Source organism: Fragaria vesca, linkage group LG2 (assembly GCF_000184155.1).
Source record: "Fragaria vesca subsp. vesca linkage group LG2, FraVesHawaii_1.0, whole genome shotgun sequence".
In the NCBI taxonomy this organism is placed as follows: Eukaryota; Viridiplantae; Streptophyta; class Magnoliopsida; order Rosales; family Rosaceae; genus Fragaria; species Fragaria vesca.
Genome location: NC_020492.1, coordinates 23,550,810 through 23,571,549, shown reverse-complemented (window position 1 = coordinate 23,571,549; position 20,740 = coordinate 23,550,810). Strand labels below are relative to the sequence as shown.

Below are 20,740 nucleotides of genomic sequence, written 5' to 3'. Positions count from 1 at the left end.
TAACGAAGATCGAGTACATGAAGCTAGCCTTCAAGTCTTCATCAACTACGTTAACGTCTATATTGAACTTCTGTGGGGTTACAGAAAAATGTTTCATTTGATATCATGTATATATGTGTTCCCCAGTTTTTAATACAAATTAATTTGGGTCACTAGAGTCATAGTCAGTTCATCTATATTTTGAAAATGACATAACAGACATATATACAAAGGAAACAATTGACAGAACAGAGGTTACAAGCACAAAAACGGACCCAGATTCAACACAGTACTGCTGCTCAATGCCAGAAGCTTTTCCAGAAGTATAATACGTACTATAACAAATGTCACTTCAAATCAATTACTGAACAAAGTGATTTCGTAACTTTAGAATACGTTTTACTGATTTAACCAATGTAATTGTCTATCTGTAAGAGTTTCCGGGAAAAAAAGAACTGGTAGCTGCATAGTGCATACAGTATATACTACTTTTCAAAGCTTCATTATATTTGGAACTTTGCTACCGGAGAGCACAGAGAAGGTGTTCGTAGGTCTACTGTCTCTTCTGGTCTAGACTGAACAGTGTTTTTACATTATGAAGAATTTGAATGATCATCACAAGTTTGCTATATACTGTGGGAGTCAAATCATTATAGCTATATAGTCTGGCTGGCCTATGTCCAGACTGCAAGTTAACCAAGCCTTTTTAGCTTGCACGGTTGTTTGACTGACATTTTATGTAAGCTCGCAACAGCAAGATCATCAATATCTATAAAACCGGCCAGTACGATCTGGAATACTGCATCTTTCTCTGCTGGAATTAACAGATCACAGACACTTCTACTGAACCTTGAATGATGTGTATCTTAGTTTCTTAATTCCCCTCCTCTGAATGAATCTAAATATACATAATACATTTGTTGGCAACTAGTGCAAATAATGCATGCATACCCTACGAAATAATACTCAAATTCTTATTCTTTAATTATAATTAGTATCATTTCTTGAAGTAGTGCTCACTTTAAGAGACTGCCTGCATTATATGCTCCTATCATGCTAGCAACTTCCCAAAACCATGACAATGAGCTTTCAGGTCTCCATACCTTACCATATATCAGCAAAATAACAATCACTCAAGTTTTCTAGCCAACACATCTTTGCCCTAGCCAACCTCATCCACATTTGTGACAGAGAGAAAGGCAACACACATAGTCAAGCCGCTTCTATATCTCATATCATTTGTTTCACTAATATTTGAAGACACTGCTTCCATATATAAGCATTGCTCCCAATGTCCCATTAGTCATTACCCATACAATTGTAAAGACCCTCAATTTGCTCACCATGCACTTATCCAGTTCCAATTTCTAGCTAGATTTGATTTGCTAGACCTCCACAGATACCAAATACTATGATAGGTTCTTCGATCTAAGCCATATGCCCTATATCAAACAACATATGCTGCTGTTACATGCATATATATGTAGAGCAACTACAAATTAAAGAAACGAAGCATCATTCCAGCTCCTTGAGTGCGAATACTGCTACCCGATAAGGAGAGGAATTATATCTAACACAAAGAAATGGGAAACACAAAATGATTCCAAGAAATAGAGAGGGATAGAGATTGAGATGAGGCTGCACATGATAAGGGTCAGAATTTACAAGAGCATGGAAATTTTTTCATAAGGTGTAAGTTTCTTTCGTTACTACCAAATCTAGCAGCCTAGGAACCATCATTCAGTAGCTCTCATACATATAAGTACCTTCTCCGCTCAGCCCTATATCTCATTTGTTACGTAGCCTATAAATATACATATTACATACACACAACAAATATACATAGACGTTCACATGCATCTACTCGGTTAATTTCGGCTGCATTAACTCACATCTCGCACGTCTATTTCAAGTTGCTAAATTTTACAGCTTTGGCAGGTAAGTAGTTGGCATATAATGCCCTATGTAATTACCCATTTACGTAACTAATCAGTTTTCACTGCTCGCCAATCGGCATTGCATGAGATCTAATATCTGCACCGTTCATTATTCCCATCCTCTCTTTTTCAGACAGGTTTTGACATAGGAATTTAAAATGTATGGTTAGCCGAACACGAAACCTAGTTGTCCTGCCATTTACATTTCCGGCAAGACACCGGATAAACAGGGAAAAGAGGGAAGGGGTTTCGAGTTCACCGCCACCCAGAAACCGCATTCAGTAATATCTAACCCAGAGAGTCAGAGACAATTAAAGAGAATTCTAGAATACTATACACTAGTCAACCATGGAAAAACAAGAGGTATTATAATGCAACCTAGCGGCTGCTGCTGCCGCACAAACAATAATTATAATGCCAAAATTAAACTGAATTAATGATTAAGTTAATTCTAATTAATCAGAATTGAAACTCGGAAACAAAACCAAACATCCCAATATCGTTCTCATCATCATCATCATTGTTTTCTAGGGCATGTTAAAAGCTGTAAATCAACTTGATCTACGATGATGATCGAATGGCATAGCAATTAATAGAGGAACAATCAATATTAGTTCGATCTAGCTAGCTAGTAGCTGAGACATGAAGATTTGAGTTGCAAAAACGAAAGCGAAGCCAATGGCAAGCTGGCCCTTGCTGTTTTTATTATCTAAGACCTCGGAGGTGGGAAGTATTGCGTACCAGCCACAAAAGCATTGAGCGGAGTCGGAAACACCATAGTAGGATCGAGCAACGTCGCCGTAGGAGGGTTGGCACTTGTGCTTGTAGGGGCGGTTATGAGATTCAGTTGCTGTTGATTATTATGATGCCCTCCTCCTCCGTCTTGTTGGCCGCCTGAGGAGCTTTCGCCGACGGTGGTTGCGCTTGTGTAATTAGCATTGTCCAGCCCATGATCGTAGAGAAGTCCCTTGAACACGTGGCCTCCGATGTTCACAGCCGTCTGGTACGCGTACTGCTCATCCACATCGTCCATTGCGCTGACTCTCACACACCGGAACACGGCTGGTGAACTCACCTCCGCTGGAAATGGTGCAAGCTCCAACCCTAATTTGTGTTTTCATGAAAATATTTATAGAATTAATTGTCAAAAAAAAACAAAACAAAACAAAAAAAAACAAAAGGGAAAGTAATGGAGCAGTTAGTAATGTATGAGTGCAAAGAATTTCAGGGAATTCTTTTCGTCAGTTTTACCAACGAACAGTGATAGAATGAAAACAGAAGAGAGACAGCAAAGTGAGTGTGACTTATAAGAGGACTATGTTCCGGAGGAGGTGGACTTTCTCTCACACGCAAAGGATTGGATTTGATGGGATACATCCAACTCCTAGTGAAATTAGTCCAGATTTTCCACAAGATCTTACTGTTTTTCTTTTTCTCTTTACATAAGAGAATTGAATAGTGTTTGAAATTTCTGTCATGGAATTACTGTCAATATCCAAAGTTGGAGTCTGAAAATCGTATATAATTAGTGTTTGTTTGTATTGTAAACTACAAGCTTACCTGACGTGTTAGTGGGTAAACGAACGCAGGCTAGAGATGAGCCTCCGGCTTGATTCTCTCTCTGCCTTTTCGGAAATTGCAATTGTTGTTGTTGTTGCTGCTGCTGAAGAGCAGAGAATTGTTCCTGCCTCTCTCGGCGTTTGGCTGCAGGTACCCAAGTGCTCTTGACGTGTGTTTGGCACTGAAACCCTCGGCTCTTGCAACAGGTTCGGCACCGCAAGTGAGGACAGTCTTTCTTAGCTTGATTCCCGCAATCCTGACAATTCATTCCTCCCGATCCTAGACCAGTACCACTACCACCACCGCCACCGGTACCGCTTCCTTGCCGCATCACAGTGAGTCTCAGCCCCGAAGATGAGTCATCCGAGACGTTGCCCTCCAAGTTGTTGTGGTTGCTTCTACGGCTAGGATCCACTCCAAACGCGTAGTAGTTCAAGCTTTGCTGCTGATGATGATGATGATGAGGATGGTGAGGATGATACTGTGGCCATAACTCGAATCCGCCCTTGGAATTGTTGTAGATCTCTTCGTTTCCGTACGAAAACAGGTTTAAGTTTCCTCCTCTTTCATCGTCTCCACCTTGTTTGTTTCTAACCCCCTGATCTCTTCCTCCCCCTAAGCTACCGAAGAACCCAGCCATTTCTCGCACACGAAAATGACCTCAATTTGGGGTAAAAATCCATATCAGAAGATCAAATCTTGTTTGCGGATCAGTGATTCTGACACCACCCGGGTTTTCCAGGGTTTCGACCTTGTTCTTTTGAACCGACCGATCTGGTACTACTGATCACTCTCACTCACTCGGAGTTCGAGAGAGATAGATAGATAGATAGAGTACTGTGTGAATCTAGCTATGTGATCTCTCTCTGCTGTGCTGGTGGGGAGGTTTTTGGGTTTTGTTTGGCAGCTTTTTTGAGGGGCTAAAATATTTTAGGGTAAGAAAGAGGAAAAACTAAGTAGTTGTTTTGTTGTTGATGAAGAGTTGGGTTCTCAATTTTGGTGGTGTCGTTGTTCGAAGCAATAATGGCACAGAATTAGAGCCCTGCAACGCCGCCATGGAACTGCACCCACTCTGCTCTTTACTCTCTCTCTCTCTCTCTACTTAACCCTCATCGACCATTTAAGCCAAACTACGCCAGAACGAAAACCTACCTCTCTCTCTCTCTCTCTCACTTGGCTAGCTCTAACTCTGTCACATACACACAAGGTCTCTGTGGGAGAGATAAGAAACTGTGAGTGACTGGGAAAGAGACTCAGACTCAGAAGCTAGTACTGCTACTGAGTTAAATTAAAAGAAAATAAAACAATGGCCAATTCACCTCTGGTTCTTTCTTCCGGTTGATGAGGCCGGAACGGTCACTATACGTCCACGTGTCGGTGATCGCACCGGAAAACCCGCAACTTCTACTTCTTTTTCTGACCATCCCTGTGAATTATTAAGTTTTTTTTTTTTTTTACCCAGTGCAATCCACCCAGCAATCTTACCTCCCAAAAGAGGACATGCAGCAGAAACCTATCACCACGCGCCACGTGTAGTTTTAGGCCAATAATATATATATTCAAATTGAGGGTTTTAGCAGCGATCACGAGCCTCAGAAATTTCTTATAAAATTATCAACAATTAGGGTAACGTAATTTTGAGGTTTATGAAATTGTGGGGGTTATTGTTTTCTTGTGCAAATTGCCTCGTATTCCACTCAAAAATTCTTCATGTAATCATTTTACGATTGACGAATCCATACAAAAAAATTGGTTTTTGTACAGTAGTGGAGTGATGATACTAGCTAGAGATGTATATAGTTGAATGACTTGAATCACTTGCTTATGATGCATGATAAGGTCAACAAGGTTGATGGTTATATTTAACGGAATTAGGCTTAGATGGGGTGTTCCTATGTGTGTTGGTACGTGGTGTAGGACGTGAACCCTAGATCAAATGTTGGTTATATGCCAGCAGGCAGCAAGATCGATCAGTTGTTTTGTCAAACGACTCAAACTTATTGTGTTGATATCATGGAATCTATGATAGTTTTGGATAAACAGTTAGGATTGAGAAATGTTCAATATGCTAGCTCTTGATGATGATCTTCTAAATGGTTTCGTGTTATTATCAACCTATGATCTTGTCTTTCCCATCAAACAAAGATTGTTATTCCAATGATACACGATCATGAACAAAATGCTAGCATATATAATTTACTGTTATGCAAGAATACAACAGTATAGTACTCTAATTCAAAAGTTTGTCTATGTAGATTTGACCAACGTTTTTGTTTGATTTGGAAACTTAGTTTAACTTAAGGATGAGATTAGATGCTGTTTGTTTCCAAATATTTATCATTTAGCTTGGGTACGTAGCTATTCATTTCAAAATTTTGTAATTGTATGCATGTTCATATCCAAGAAAACAAAACCCACATGCATGTGTTTCTTAAAGATATCAAGATTTTTTTTGATCGTTTGTACTTTTAATTAACAATGTCTTAAGGAATTGGTGAGAATGATAAGCATACAATCTTCTATATCGATCAACATAGCAAGATCTACTCCTTCTCTCGACGCTTCTATTTTAACTTTTTTTAAAGGGATTGGAACCCAGCCTAGCTGGGAGGCTCAGCCTCACGTTCAGATTTTATTTTAAATAAAAAAAGAAAAATGACATAATTCGAATAAGAAACAATACGAGACGGAAACTAAGAAAATAAAATAGGGTATTCTCATCTCTTGTACAAACAAAAAAGAAAGCTGGTAGATAAAACATACAAGTATTATCTCGACGCTTCTGTTTCGACCGTCTACACTGTATAAGTTGAACCCTCATATTTTTTGTAAGCTTCTACATCTCTCCCCTAATGGTATACATCTTATGAAGTTCTTCCCGTGCCCAATTAGTTCATCGATGGTTGCATAATTAGTAATTAATTAAGGTATCGAATTAGTGTATCCGATGATTGGCCTAAGTCGATAGGAAATAGGGTTGCTGCTGTGGAGTGTAGTTCAGCAAATCTTAGCTCGGGGACGTAGAAGATTAAAGCCATTTGACCAAAAGCTGGCTTTAGTAAAGAGAAAATGAGCTTTTCATGAAAGACAGTCACGTGAATCCCCCAAATTAGTGCCCACTAATTATTGAATTTCAATTATATATGAGAGGCAAAAGTAGAGCTCCGGCCGCCTTTAGCCGAAGTCGCGCCGTACGCTGCCCTTGACTCTCTCTGGCGCCGATCGAGAGGTAAAACAAACCCTAGTTCTTTAACCTAATTCGATCTGCTGCCTTAATCAAATCTTAAGTACTTGCATCGAGCTCAGTTAATGAAGGCCTAGCTTCCTTGGTGTCATCAATATTTTCTGATGCCGGATTAGGAACATTCGGACGAGGCCATTTATCGATAATCAGAAAGGTAAATAGAAGAAAAAAAATAAAATAAATCTAGCTATGGTTCCCGGAAAAAGACCAGAGAAAGAGATTGATGGGAGAGAAAGGACGATGGGGGATTTTTATTGGGGAGGAGATGAATGGTATTCTGTGTGGAAGTTCCAATTATTGTGTCCATGTCTTTCTTTCTTTTGCTCTCTCGAGCCCAGAGCTTCTTCCTCATATTGACTCCAATCGTTGTCCTTCTCGCTTTCTTTCTCTCTACTATAATTTTGTGTCGAAAGCTCCATTTTTACCTGGATGGGGCAAAGCTCTCAACACCATTCATCCTTGACCCCTCATGGCGAAAAGGTTTGTATACATTTGCATGCACTTCTCCTACATTGACCACTAGGTCCGGTTCTTCGGACGCAGCAGATAAATCTTTTGTTTTGTGCCGCACATTGAAACAAATCATATGATTTTGAAAACGAACTGTAATGCTAAACTATCATTATGTATCATATATCATCATTACAAGTCTTGTGCACTTATGTAACGAGACCTAAACGACGATGTATAAGATCGCATATATTTCATGAGATGTGAAATTCACATTATGTTTTTATTTTTGGTAACTTTAATTTTGTCATTACTGAGGAGTGTAAATTTTTGTGAGTATATTAACTAAAAAAGAAAATGGAGTGTGGATTACAATTTGAGAAGTGTCAATTTCACTTCCTTATTTCATATATTATGTTATTGATACGAGCTTAAATCATCATTTTATCTCATTGTGACGAGTTGATGCTATTAGTTTGTAATACAATGCAATCATCATCACTAGAAAACTTGTCCTCGTATTATATATGTCGTACATACCCTTGTTTAGTATGTATTAATTAGACTATATGAAGCGCTTCAGGGTTTATGTTATCATGAAGGAATAGATGAAAATGATTTTTTTTGGCGTGGCTTTAATAGATGAAAATTTCATATGTATTATACCTCTCACCTCCAAGGAGTAAGAGAGTTGATCGATCTCTCTCACACTTTCTTTACCATGCAGTTACCAATCACAATTAAAAAAAAATACAGAACTACGTATATGTATAACAGTACGAAGCAAGGATACGTCTACAGTATACTGATGAATTTTATTGTACGTAGAAATTAGTAGTGTAGGGTGGGTCCAGCGTCAAGTTGAGGTGGGCTGGTGGGGTGTGACTGGCGGTTCATAGTGTCCACTCCCCGACATAATTAGATTTGAGACTCTTTTATAGAAAAAGTAGATTATTGGCCGCCTAAATGTCATTATGTCTCGTCAAAGCAGAGGTCCAAAACCCACAGAAAGTTCGCTGGGCCGAAAGTAACTTGTTTTTACGAAAACAAGCTCCAAAGAAGCCCAACAGGGTCTGACCCACCAATCAGTTTTAAGCAAAAGGACGTAAAATTCACTCTTCTAAAATTGTAATTCACACTCTCTTTCTATTTTTGGTAATATAAATTTTATCCTTATTGACTTAACTTTTGTCTTTCTATGTAAATGATAACTAAAAATAAAAACTGGAGGTATGAATTACAATTTAAAGAGTGGATTTCACATCTCTGACTGTAACAAAACTTGCTTCTTTTTTGTTTGATCGGAGATCTTTACTTCTTGTAGTAATTTTTTGGAGTCGGAAGTTATTAGATTAGCTTGGGTCAGTATATTGAAATTGAAAATGCTAATATGCACTAAGGTGTATAATGAGGGAATCAGATTTGCCAACCAGCAAAACTGATGACCATCAGTAGTGACCAGCCAATCAAAAAAGAAGAGAGAGAGAGAGAGAGTTGATTGGCTGGTCACTGATGGTCATCGGTTTTACTGGTTGGTAAATCTGATTTCTATAATGAGTTAGTGACTAATCTAATGGCTTCTATTAAGATGAATATATGATGGGACAAGCAGCGAACAACATAGATATGGATCATTGTAACAGGATTGATAGTATAACGATTTGTGTCCGATAACACATGATTATATAAGAAGAAAAAAATAATGAAGCAAAAAGGACCAGTCACCACCGAAATAAGCCCACAAAAATCATTAAGATCGTCCTGGGCTAAACTTTTAATCCAAGAGATGGGAAGCTGGGGACTAGGGTGAAGAACTCAGGCACCTGCATATAATACTCCAAGTTCATAGCATAAGCTTAAAATATCATACCCTAGTAAAAATGACACAATTATCACAAGAGTCTATTACTATACAAGTTCAACATAAGACAACCAGACTTATTACAGATTCTCCTGAAATTATCATCTAGGAGATCATAGGATTACATGTACAATAGCCCCACGAGTCTAAATGTCTAATACAGCAAATAATTCTTGAACCAAAAAAAAAGAGTCTAATACAGTAAATAAACTCCTTCATTTCCTAATGGTTCTGCTTTCATGTGTGCATAGCAGCAACAGTAGAGACCATGCTATCCACCCCACACACATTACGACCCCTGCATATCTTGTAATACCCTTCCTCTCCCCAACTCTGTCCCCATGAATTCTTTATGATCCAGTAAGGCTTCTCCTTGAATCGGATTGGAGCGTAGCCAGAGGAGCCGTAACCCACCAGAAGCACCCCATGATCCAGATGATTTTTTCCGCAGATATAAGGGCATGAGACTCCCCCAATGTATGTTTGCATGAACACTGCATTGATGCCAATTGCAAGAGGGCCATTGTGGACCAAATTTGCAGCAATTTGATCTTCGTCAAGTGAAACAACGCTGAAGTTGGAGACAGTAGCAACAACTTTGCTCTTGTCAAATTTGCAGGTACCGCGATCTGTCCCAGTGTAAGGGTAGTCTTTCTCTTGCTCCAAACCCCCAGCCTTGAGTGCGTACTCAAAGGCATTGGTCATTAGTCCACCACTACAGCCAGAGTCACACGAACCATATTCTTCTGGATCACACTGCAAATAACAGGCTCATTATAAGACAATGCCCCATCATAACAAACAAATCAAATACAATGCACCACCATTCCATTAGAGATAAGAAAGCAACCAACTGCCTTAACTATGCTGATATCTGATACTAGCATTAGTACCGATAAACTTTGCAGATATAATAGATGAATGTATGTGAATTCGAGTAGAGAAACAGGAGTATAAGGAGACTCATACCAATAAAAGGGACATTCAAAAAACCATCTTATATACAGATTAAAGACAAAAACTTCAAAAGAGCAAGTAATTCCAACCCAATTCAAATCCATAAGGTTAAAATGTACACTCACTCCAGTCACTCAACCACCACCTAGGAAATATTCAATATCTTGAAGTACAGATACATCATAGATCAACTTAATATTACATCAGCAAGATACTAATCATACAATACATGGAGTTTCAGATTCTACTACTGCCAAATTAAACTAGGGTCAAAACCTTCAACTCAATTAAGCAATTAGCTAAAGCTTCAATCTTTATGCTTTGCAGACATAAATTTCAATTATTTAAGGCTAAATAGCAGATATCAAATTATACATTTACATGTAAGATTGTAAATTATGAACAAACCTCATGATCACAGTCCACAAGCTGCTGCTCACTCAGACTCACAAGCTCCCCTGTTGTCAAATAATGAGCTCCTTCCAGTGCTCCGGCCGCACTAAACGACCAGCATGATCCACATGCACCCTATTATACACCCCACAACACACAATCAATACTCCATAAACATAAAAAAATCAAAAATCAAAAATTTAAACGAGAGTATCTCAGTACATGACGTGTATCTTCACGTAAATTCACAGATGTTGAGGATTAAAGAAAATGTTCACGTATCTTCATGAATTGTTATGAACGGTTAAGAATTTCCTAATTAATCTTGATATTCATGCGCTACAGATTATACTACCTGGTCCTTCACCGGCGTGACGGCACCTTTCTCGCGCCAGTCAAACTCGGTGGGAAGATCATTCGTCGGAAGGATCGGCGCCTTGTTAGCGTCGGCCGGTAACCGAAGTCGACGCTTCTTAAGCCCGAGGAAATTCCGGCGAAACTCCTTGGGAGTGAGATCGGAGAATTTCGTGACACCGTGCACGGCGGTGGGGTCCAGCCCCTGGTGCCTCTTCGCCCGGCGGAGGTTGGCCTTGAATACGCCGAACCTGTAGTCGTGCTCCTCCTGGCTCGCGTAGCTCTTTCCGAACGTGGCTTTGAAGTTCGAGAAGTGACGCTCCGCGTGGAGGAGCTCGTCATCCTCGGCCGCGCCCGGTACGACTTGTCGTATGAGAGGATCGCCGGCGTCGGTTACGGTGGAGGCGACGGCGGAGGAGAGGAGGAGAAGGAGAGAGAGGAGGAGGAGATGATGATCCATTGTTTGTGAGTGAGTTGAGTGTGGGGAAGGGAGTGGGGGGATATAATGTGTGATGAGATATTTGTGGGGTTTGGTATTCTTTGTGTGGGTGAGCTTCCCAGAAATTTGTTAAAATTGTATACACGTGGGCTGTTGTGGTACGAGTATTTGTCACCAAGTGGTGAGGTAAGTAACAAGTAGGAGAAAATGATGGGTTGGTTTTGGCGCTACTCCATTATTGTTTCTGAGTGTCTTCTTCAAAGTTCCCTCCATTTTCTTCGTCTCTGACTAGATATTTTGCCTCTCATCAATGGGAAGAAAAGGAAGTTTTGTTTTTTTGGTTACAAAGAAAATGAAGTTTTTCCTTCTTTATTCACTTCACATTTGAATTCGAATTATGAATTTTGGAGACTCTTATCATGCACATGAGTGCACGTCATATATTTTTCTGGCACGGAGTGAGAACGTCAATTCAAATATTAGTTTCAAAACTCGAAGCACTCACGATCGTTGTGGAAGCATTGTCCAAATGCTCCACCGTGGAGGCAGCCGTTGTGATGGAGCTTATTAGATCCACAACGAAGATGAAGGAAGCCATCGTTTCCGAGATGGACAAAGAAATCATCTAAATATTAGAACCTCGAGTACAATAACCCATGAGTACTAATTCAACCAAAACATTTTAGCATTCTATATTTGAGCACAACTGACAAATTTACTGCCCTCAAAGCAATGAGGGCATTTTGAGGTGTTCAAGAACATGCTTGTTGATATGAAATTAGAGATACCATTATGAACTAAAATCTTCATTAGAACAAACTGGGCCTGTTGGCATTCTCAAAAGGACAAAAAGAAATATTGGGCCTATTGCCGTTAGAGATATTTAAAACTGCCATTTATTTTCAAAGCCCAGATCCGTCGAGCAACGAGTGAGAGAAAGGCCCAGTAATTTTGCCGCCGCCGTCAGGAGCGCACTTAAACGCCGCGACTACACTTGATCCCAGTTTTGGAAAGTACGAAAAAACCAACAATACCCTTCGGAACATAGCCAATCCACTCGCGACACGTTTCCCAGCGCACCGAATGTTAACCTTCAGAGGGTGCAAGACTGGAGAAAGAGGCAGAACTCCCGTCTCTCTTTGCCAATTTTGACTTGGCGGTTAGCTAGAGTTGAATTCCGGTCAAATCAAGCTCCGGCGAGCTCAGAACAGATGGAGGAGAAGCCGTCGGGGAAGAGAGTCAAGTCGGAGGAGGATCACGTCGCGAAGAAGGTGAAGACGGAGGAGGACCACGGCGGTAGCAGAAGCTTGGATACTGGGAAAGCCGATAAGCTGGTGTGGCTGATGAAGCTGCCGCAGGCGGTGGCCAAGTCTTGGAACTCGCACCCTTCCTCCGATCCTCACCCCGTCGCCAAAGTCGTCCTCTCCCTCGATCCGCTCGAAACCGATGAGACCGCCGCCGTGCAGGTACTCGCTACTTCTCTCTCAATTTGATCGTGTTCTTGATTGTTAGGGTTTTACAATGCATGCAATCAATTAGTTCTTCGCAGAATTAGAGAATTGCAGTTTTTCTTTGATCTGTGTTATTCAGCAAAACCCTAATTTGTATTGCAATTTGATCAGTAGGTGTTCTGTGTTGTATTTGAACATTGGAAAGCTGCATTGAAAATACTGAGGCTGTGATTCTGTTTGTAACTGAATTTGGTTTTGAAGTGTGTTCTCAAATTTATAGTCTCTGGTGCTAATGCCTTATAAATTTGCAATCAGTTTAAAATGGAGGTCGCCCCCACTGAGACTGGGATGAAGCCGAAGAGTTATTCGATGAACATGTCGAAGGACTTTATTCCTATGTGTGTTTTCTCCGAGGCAAATCAAGGTAAGGATCAGAAATTAGATTTTTTGATCAATCGTATCAGATATACTCGGTTCCTTTTTAGTGCACTATGAGAACTAGTTTTCAGCCTTATGTGTAGGTTTTCATGCGATTCTTTAGAGTGCACACTAGGAAAATGCACTAAATGGTTGTTGCGTTGTTGAAGTAGATTGATTGATTTTCATTTGACTGCCTTTCATATGATTGTTATAATAACTTGAATAGATTTGAATGACTGCAAATTTGAAATAGGTATAAGACAATTACTTGTTTCTTGTTACGCCTATAGAAATTGTCTTGTTGAAGATATGTGCTGTCTATGTTGCCGATGATTTACTCCTTCATCAACTGAGTTATTGAGGAGTCCCATTACTTGCGCTAAGCGGCACAAATAGTACTAAGTAATGCATATCTATGTTTATATGTCTGTCAAATCATATGTCATTGTGTCTTTCACCCATTCCTCTTACATTTGCCTTCATTTTAGGCAAGATCTCTGTGGAAGGAAAAGTAGAGCACAAGTTTGACATGAAGCCCCATGGTACAAACTTTGAGGAGTATGGGAAGTTGTGTCGAGAAAGGACAAACAAGTCCATGATCAAGAATAGGCAAATACAGGTACCCCATACCTTCCATATGATCATGTTATATGGCAGCTCATTTCTAGGTCTATACGAGATGTTACTTATTTTTCTCTCTTGCTGGTTGAAAGGTGATCGACAATGACCGAGGAGTACATATGAGGCCCATGCCTGGTATGATTGGCTTGATTTCTACCAATCCCAAGGTATCAACTTCCTTCAATCCATTATCTTCCACAAAAAATGCCCGAATGTTAAAAGTGTGTCCTGCTTATTTGCTTGTTCTTCCTTACGCCCTCTGAGAGCTCATTCTGTTAGCCTGAGAAGTCCAGCCCACAGATACATTATATAGAAAATTTTTAGCATTTGATGGTGGTCATGTGATCACAATGTTTTCAAGGATGAAGGAAAACCATAGTCACATAGTGGTTACCAGAACAAGTAAAATGAAATTTATCTACTTTCTTTTAGAGTCTAGATGTGTGAAGTGTGGTCGGTTCAGATATGATGGGTTGTGTTTATGCTCCCTTTGGCCACATTCTTAGAAGTAGCAAAGGAATAATACTTGAACTTTGATATACCAGGATAAGAAGAAACCTGTACCGGTTAAACAATCAGATGTCAAGAGGACTAGAAGGGATCGTGGGGAACTGGAGGATATCATGTTCAAGTTATTTGAAAGACAACCAAATTGGGCATTGAAGCAGCTTGTGCAAGAGACTGATCAACCTGCAGTATGTCTTCTTACCTCTCTACCCATTTGCTTATGTATTGAATAGTGTACTCACAACTTACTGATCAGCAACTTCTAATTAATGTCTACAACTTTCTGATGGTTTCATCTGCAGCAATTCTTGAAAGAGATACTAAATGAGCTGTGTGTATACAACAAAAGGGGAACCAACCAGGGTACTTACGAGCTTAAGCCAGAGTACAAAAAATCTGTTGATGATACACCTGCGGAATAATGTCTCTGCTCATCTAAGCACCATCCTCTTTCCCTTTTCACAACCGCAAGTTCTCAATTGCGGAAGAAAGGTTGCCTGAGGTATTGTACGAGAAAGTAACACCATCAAGCGAGAACTGTAAACATTAGTCCCATTTCATCTGTTTTAACTCCCACAGTTATATTCTCATATATGATCTGACCAGTGATAAAGACGCTTCCTTAAACTTAACAGGACAAGGATGCATATATTTGATTCAATGTGTACATCATAATACTGGATTACCTAGTCTTTTAGTTTGAGAATAGCTGGAATACTTGCTAGGACAGCCCTTTAAACGCAGTCATATCGATACAAAACTGAAAATTCAAATGCCTCTGTTATAGTTTTTCCTTTAAGGGCATGTTTACTTACATGGAAAGAAATTGAAAAGTGAAGGAATGATTGTGGCATAGGAGAATTTCAACGTTTACACATAATGGAATTGGAATGGGTGTGGGTCCCACCTCTTAATAAAGAATTGGTTTCTTGACAGCCGTGAATTGTAATATCAAGATGGGAGGTGGGATTAAGAATAATATCATCAGGAATGAATTTTTATTTTGAAAATACCCTCTTTAATTTTCTTATGCTAATAATATTGAGGAATTTGTTTAAGATGCTAATAATTTCAATTTTTTTTCCTTAAAGGTTTCTTTTTATATGCTAATAATATACTATTTGTGGAAGTTGTTTAATTTTTTTTTGTTATATAAATTGCTTACTTGATTTAAATATAATATTACTAAAATGTATAAACGTATGATGTCTTACTTTTGTTGTTCAACCCTTGCAACTTGCGGTTTGAGATACACCTAAAATGCTAGTACTAGGTCCAAATGATTTTGATAAATCATGGTAGAAGAGAGTTTATGCAATGATGAGATTGCAATATACACAAGCGCACACGTAACCTCTGTATTATATTATTAATATGTAACCACGTGATTACAATCAATACACTAAATAGAAATAGTCCTTTTGGTTTGTTAATTATACATAAACTTATAAATTGAGACAATCAAAACGACAAATAAAACTATATCAACATATAAAGAAAAAATTGTGTTGAGAGTGATCGAAATGTGTAGCTTATTTTTTCATGGGTATTTTAGTAATTAAAATAGTAATTAATTACATTCTTGTTCTAATTTCATGTGGTAAGTAAACAGCTCAAAATATGTAGCTTATTTTTTTCATGGGTATTTTAGTAATTAAAATAGTAATTAATTACATTCTTGTTCTAATTCCATGTGATAAGTAAACAGCTCAATAGAATTGAAATCTCCACAAACTATATCATTATGTCTTCCATTCATTCCAACTTTCATTCCTGATGTGATAAGTAAATAGCTCAATGGAATTGAAATCTCCACAAACTATTCCATTATGTCTTTCATTCATTCCGATTTTCATTCCTGATGAATTCTATTCCAAATAAATAAATGTGTCATGAATCCATTCTTAGCACACTTACCTACTTGTTACACCAGTCAGCTCCAAAAACAACACTGACCGGCATGTATGATTTTGAAACCAGATTACAACCCTGATTGTCCTATCAAGTTCTTGTTCCATTGCAAATGTTAGGCCGTTGTCTCTGTATGATATATCAAAAACAGTGGAAAGCTTCAATAATGGTGAGACTTTCTCAATCAAGCAAGCCTCTCCATGTATGTCGTGCTTGCCTTAGAGAAATTTGGACGGAACACGGATTAAAGCCTCGTATTGTCTTGAAACACAGTTCCAGGCCAAACTCAATCAATCAAATTTATATTCGCATATCTGCATGCCTTTAGCAAGTTTTTTCAACAAGCTTATAATGAGTTTGTGTCAATCCGCATGTAATGTAACATCAAAGACCTCCTAATACCTAATTGGTTGAAGTTTTATTTAGCAGCCACCACTAAAGCAACATGTATATCTCCCATTCAAACGAGTGCGATACACATCGATCGTAGACTGATCTTTCTCAAATATCATCATTTCTTGCACTATCTCTACCCCAAAATAGACAGAATCTTCAATCTTCTTCCACGTACATTCGTCGATGAAGATTCTCTACCAATAACTCACGAATTCACATCAAAATCCAGTTACAGAATCCTAATTCTCAATTGAACTTGCTCGAAGTTTACTCATTAGCTGGAACATACCCATTTCTTAGTCCCTCGTATTACAAGCTTGATCACCGCTTAATCTATTTCCGATTATACAACCTATACACAATCTCGCTAAGTTTAACATATCAAGATCGTCAAGCAAGAGAAGAGTATAGATACATCTACGGTAACTAGTCTTTCTAAACCTAGGATTTGAGTGACTTGTAATTCAAGAAAACATTTTGAAACTCAAATAGCTAGAATGAACACCTGGCTAATTGGCGCTTATGAGTTTAGTTTCTTATGAGTTTAGTTAATGTGTTGGTGTGAGTGGGTTGATTAACATGTATATAACATCATGCCTGGTTAGAATTACGTTGAGGTTCAGGCCTTGTCAAATGTCATGAATCACGCAGAGAGGGGTCGTAAATTGACAAACTAGGAATCTTCTGTATCAACTTTGGAAGATTAGGAAGCACCTTTAGTTTGGTTTCAAAAGATTCCAATGCCATCTTCTCAAAGATCAATAAATGATCGATCAACTGAGGAAGGTATATGCTCGAGTTAAGGAATGATGGTGATCGTGATCGATGATGAAGGAGGCAAACTTCATGCACATTGATGAGGCAGTAGTACAACTAGTGGGTTATATTGGGATGTATACCTTTAGTTTTGGGACCCTAGCTAGCCTTCTTCATCTTCTTCTTTTCCACAATGGAGCAAATGAAAGTGAAGCATAATTGAAACTCATGTCAATCCCATGGACGTGGATACCAAAAGTGGCAAACCAACTAATGAAGATAGATGGAAAAGCTAGCTAGATTGAAAGAAATCTCAAAGGTGGCAATTCTGTGTTGGGGATGGTCTGCCACAGCATGTTGCACAGATCAGAAATTAACCCTACAAGATGCTAATGACGCTTACAGTTCGATCTCTTTAACAAAACGTGTCTTCCTCTTTCAGCTTCTTGTTCTGGTTTAGTGCTCGAACTAATCGACTTTCTTCTCATACATTGCACATCTATACCAGATTAACCCTTCTATATATCAGTGAGAAAAGTTTCTCGTTGTGCATCAATCTCAGCGACTCAAGTTCCTTCACTTCTAAACTAGACAGACCAGGAAATAACAACCAAACCAATTAAGAAACATACAAATTACAAGAGGTACTTGATTGTTTTAGATATAACGTAACTATCAGTGATCGATCACTATTTCAGTCAAGAAGGGATCGGATGAAGGCAACAGATGACTTTGATGGGTAGCGAATTGGCTGCAATTCTTCGCTCTTTGGATTACTAGACACGCAATTTAGTTCATGAAAATCTTCATGAACCCTTATCTAATCATGTAGGGTCGTCGATTCTAAGAAAAAGTAAGCTGGTTAATATTATACAAAGTACTTAGTATATTCACACAATAGGCGTCTTTAGTCACTTTGCAATGTTTACATAAGTGTTCGCGGGGAGTGGGAATAACTTTATGTGCCAAAAGATGCCAAACAACAGCAATAGAGATAGATCATCACTAGTGGGTTTCTCACTCTACTAGCTACTGTAAAAATGTGAACCAACTCATGTAAAGCTATAAGGATCGTTCCAAAGGTCGGATCAATCGGTTTGGCTCTCTGACTTTACAAAACATGAAGATCTTGGGTTTAGTTCTTTCTCTTCTTGTATTATAGTGATCGATTCATTGAACTTTGTCATAATGCATAAAAGTTTCAAACCCCTACATATATAAACATACACGTACTAACAATTGTAGCCGGTGCCGTTATTTGATTAGTTAGATTGACACTTAGATAAGTTGAATGCATTGTAGTGTTTAGTTATTCACAACCATTTATATATGTGATGACCATCATGATTTAGTAATATATAGTGTCTGTGTAATTTTAGTGATCCTCGCATATTGTGTAGATGCATGTCGTCTAGTGAATACTTTCTGCAACAAGGTGCATATATGATTTCCTAAAACTTCAAACGAAAATAGCTCACCAAATTAAACCCGGAATTCAGGGAGTATTAGTGCATGAGACAATCACTTCAAACCCACTTGTTATTAGTCATTTGTGACTTCAAATCATCACCTTGTACATGTCTTTGTTGGCTTATTATAGCTTTTACATAAGTGGGTCTAAAGTCTAAACCTAGTTGAGGCGATTGAAATACAATATGTCAGGCAAATTTCATGTCAAGTATGCGTACTATTTCCAAGCAAGCTAAGGTGGAGACAATAGCAAAGATACTAATTAAGAACAAGCACGAAAAACATCCCACCATCATGATAGTAGGCCACAAATTAACCATTACCATCAATTAGAATTAGAATTCGAATATGACTCCAAAGGCCAATTAAACTTTAGTTTAGTCAATAATCAAGGCTGGCTTAAACTTTAATCCCGACAATTAGGTTTGCATTTCCTTTTTAATCGTTCTAGCTGTATAGTAGTGATCGATAGCTGCATCACTTGCATGGTAGCAGGCTTAGTGAACCCCTTTGTAATGTTGCATTCTTTGACCCACAAACCTATACATGATGAGTAGAAGATATTCATGAATGAATATCCCTCTTGTTTGGCCTATAATAAAGCTGAAAATTAGAATTGGACTATATAGTTCATATTTAACAAAACCGAATTAACTATATATTGAGATTCATTTGAAGCAAAACCAAGCTAACTAGCTCACACTGAAGGCGACCTAACGTGAGTTATATTTGTGGTCGAGGGTACAAGGCAATTAGCTAGCTAACTTACATATGCCTGGGAAATAATAAGACAAGATTCGCACCTTGTCTCGAAAGTGCTAAACATGAAACCGAAGGCATGAGGAAGACGACTCTAGTTGCATTCAACCAGTTCATTATGGCTGCCTCCCAAGATTAATTTTCCAACATCTTAATCATGGGGTCTTACCTTGATCCATGCATGCTGACGTTAATTACACTTGGCAAGTCTATTAACAACATCATTACCAATATAATATGAATCAATTCGAAACTGCATGCTAAAGCATCAAAGCCCTCGATGTATGTGAGATTTACGGTATTTTTGAAAACCCTAGCTAGCTAATGCACATGTAATGTTGGTATCACCAACATATATACTACTTACCCACGTATACACAATTTGAGGGTAAGTTAGAGAGCTTATTATGTTATTACGCTTGAAAAAAAAAAAAAAAAAAAAAACAACGAATACACGAAAGGGAAGCAGCTTCCCTACCCAAATTAACAGCCTTATCAAAAACAATATGTGTATTATTTATAATAAAAAGGGAAAACTATTTCTTCCGCAATAATTGCTTCATCCAACCATGTAGATCGATTCAATTTCAAGGCCTCGTTTGGTTCGTAAAAAGTAACCATCAGGAAAGAAAAATTGTTTATTTCCTGCGTTTGGGAATGCTGAAGGAAATGAAATACTTTCCTGAACATTGGGAAAATGTGAGGAAAAGTTGTTCATTCCAAAATCCATAGGATTCACTTTCTCATCTCATTTTGTTACATTTATTACTCACAGTATATTATTTTATTATTTTAATTAACAACTTTCTATATGATTTTCCTTATGTTACCAAACATCGGAACTAAAAATCATCGGGGAATTTCATTTCCCTTCTCTTTTCCTTCCCGTGAGAAAGATAAAAGAACTACTTTCTTTTCCGCAAACCAAACAAGGCCTAAGTCTTTTCTCTTCTATTTTGATGAACACATGCATATTCCAAATTTTGGCATTGAAATAGTATACTTAGCTCCAAGCCTCCAAGTTCCTTTGCTCTAAATTTCTGCATATACACTCATATATCCCATAGGATATTCCTTTTCCATATATATGAAGGGAACTAGAATCATAGTGTATAACTATATATAAAGCTCTATCATCAATTCCACCATACTTGAAAGATATATATCTACACTAACCAAGATTGTGGGACTCTATAACCCAAAAAAGCTTAATTAGTTTAGCATTCCTAACCAAGCCCTGTGTGTCATATATATATATATATATATATATATATA

At 38.4% G+C, this 20,740-nt stretch overlaps 3 protein-coding genes across 3 annotated transcripts; 1 reads left to right on the top strand and 2 right to left on the bottom strand.

Moving 5' to 3' along the window:
* Positions 1 to 2,471: 2,471 nt before the first annotated feature.
* LOC101294911 lies at positions 2,472 to 4,599 on the bottom strand. The gene is made up of 3 exons (XM_004291357.1): positions 3,780 to 4,599; positions 3,477 to 3,746; positions 2,472 to 3,020 (listed from the first exon to the last, which is right to left on the bottom strand). The coding sequence occupies exons 1-3, from the start codon at positions 4,114 to 4,116 to the stop codon at positions 2,626 to 2,628; spliced, it is 1,002 nt and encodes a 333-aa protein (XP_004291405.1). The 5' UTR covers positions 4,117 to 4,599; the 3' UTR covers positions 2,472 to 2,625.
* Positions 4,600 to 8,880: 4,281 nt separating this feature from the next.
* LOC101294426 (cysteine proteinase 15A-like) lies at positions 8,881 to 11,243 on the bottom strand. Its single transcript, XM_004291356.1, has 3 exons — positions 10,737 to 11,243; positions 10,397 to 10,516; positions 8,881 to 9,787 (listed from the first exon to the last, which is right to left on the bottom strand). Exons 1-3 carry the CDS (start codon positions 11,193 to 11,195, stop codon positions 9,269 to 9,271), a joined length of 1,098 nt encoding a protein of 365 aa, XP_004291404.1. The 5' UTR covers positions 11,196 to 11,243; the 3' UTR covers positions 8,881 to 9,268.
* A 979-nt stretch (positions 11,244 to 12,222) lies between these two features.
* Positions 12,223 to 14,950, top strand: LOC101294135 (transcription initiation factor IIF subunit beta-like). Its single transcript, XM_004291355.1, has 6 exons — positions 12,223 to 12,640; positions 12,941 to 13,049; positions 13,534 to 13,664; positions 13,759 to 13,833; positions 14,212 to 14,361; positions 14,476 to 14,950. Exons 1-6 carry the CDS (start codon positions 12,386 to 12,388, stop codon positions 14,593 to 14,595), a joined length of 840 nt encoding a protein of 279 aa, XP_004291403.1. The 5' UTR covers positions 12,223 to 12,385; the 3' UTR covers positions 14,596 to 14,950.
* The last annotated feature ends 5,790 nt before the right edge of the window (positions 14,951 to 20,740 follow it).

Excerpts from the sequence above, each read along its gene's own strand:
- LOC101294911 (XM_004291357.1), bottom strand. The coding sequence starts at position 4,116 with ATGGCTGGGTTCTTCGGTAGCTTAGGGGGAGGAAGAGATCAGGGGGTT. Across the intron at positions 3,747-3,779 it reads AGGAAGCGGTACCGGTGGCG|GAATGAATTGTCAGGATTGC; the intron begins GTGGTGGTAGTG and ends TAGGATCGGGAG. Across the intron at positions 3,021-3,476 it reads TTTACCCACTAACACGTCAG|GGTTGGAGCTTGCACCATTT; the intron begins GTAAGCTTGTAG and ends AACACAAATTAG.
- LOC101294426 (XM_004291356.1), bottom strand. The coding sequence starts at position 11,195 with ATGGATCATCATCTCCTCCTCCTCTCTCTCCTTCTCCTCCTCTCCTCC. Across the intron at positions 10,517-10,736 it reads TCACGCCGGTGAAGGACCAG|GGTGCATGTGGATCATGCTG; the intron begins GTAGTATAATCT and ends GGTGTATAATAG. Across the intron at positions 9,788-10,396 it reads TTGTGGACTGTGATCATGAG|TGTGATCCAGAAGAATATGG; the intron begins GTTTGTTCATAA and ends TGTTATTTGCAG.
- LOC101294135 (XM_004291355.1), top strand. The coding sequence starts at position 12,386 with ATGGAGGAGAAGCCGTCGGGGAAGAGAGTCAAGTCGGAGGAGGATCAC. Across the intron at positions 12,641-12,940 it reads ATGAGACCGCCGCCGTGCAG|TTTAAAATGGAGGTCGCCCC; the intron begins GTACTCGCTACT and ends ATTTGCAATCAG. Across the intron at positions 13,665-13,758 it reads TCAAGAATAGGCAAATACAG|GTGATCGACAATGACCGAGG; the intron begins GTACCCCATACC and ends GCTGGTTGAAAG.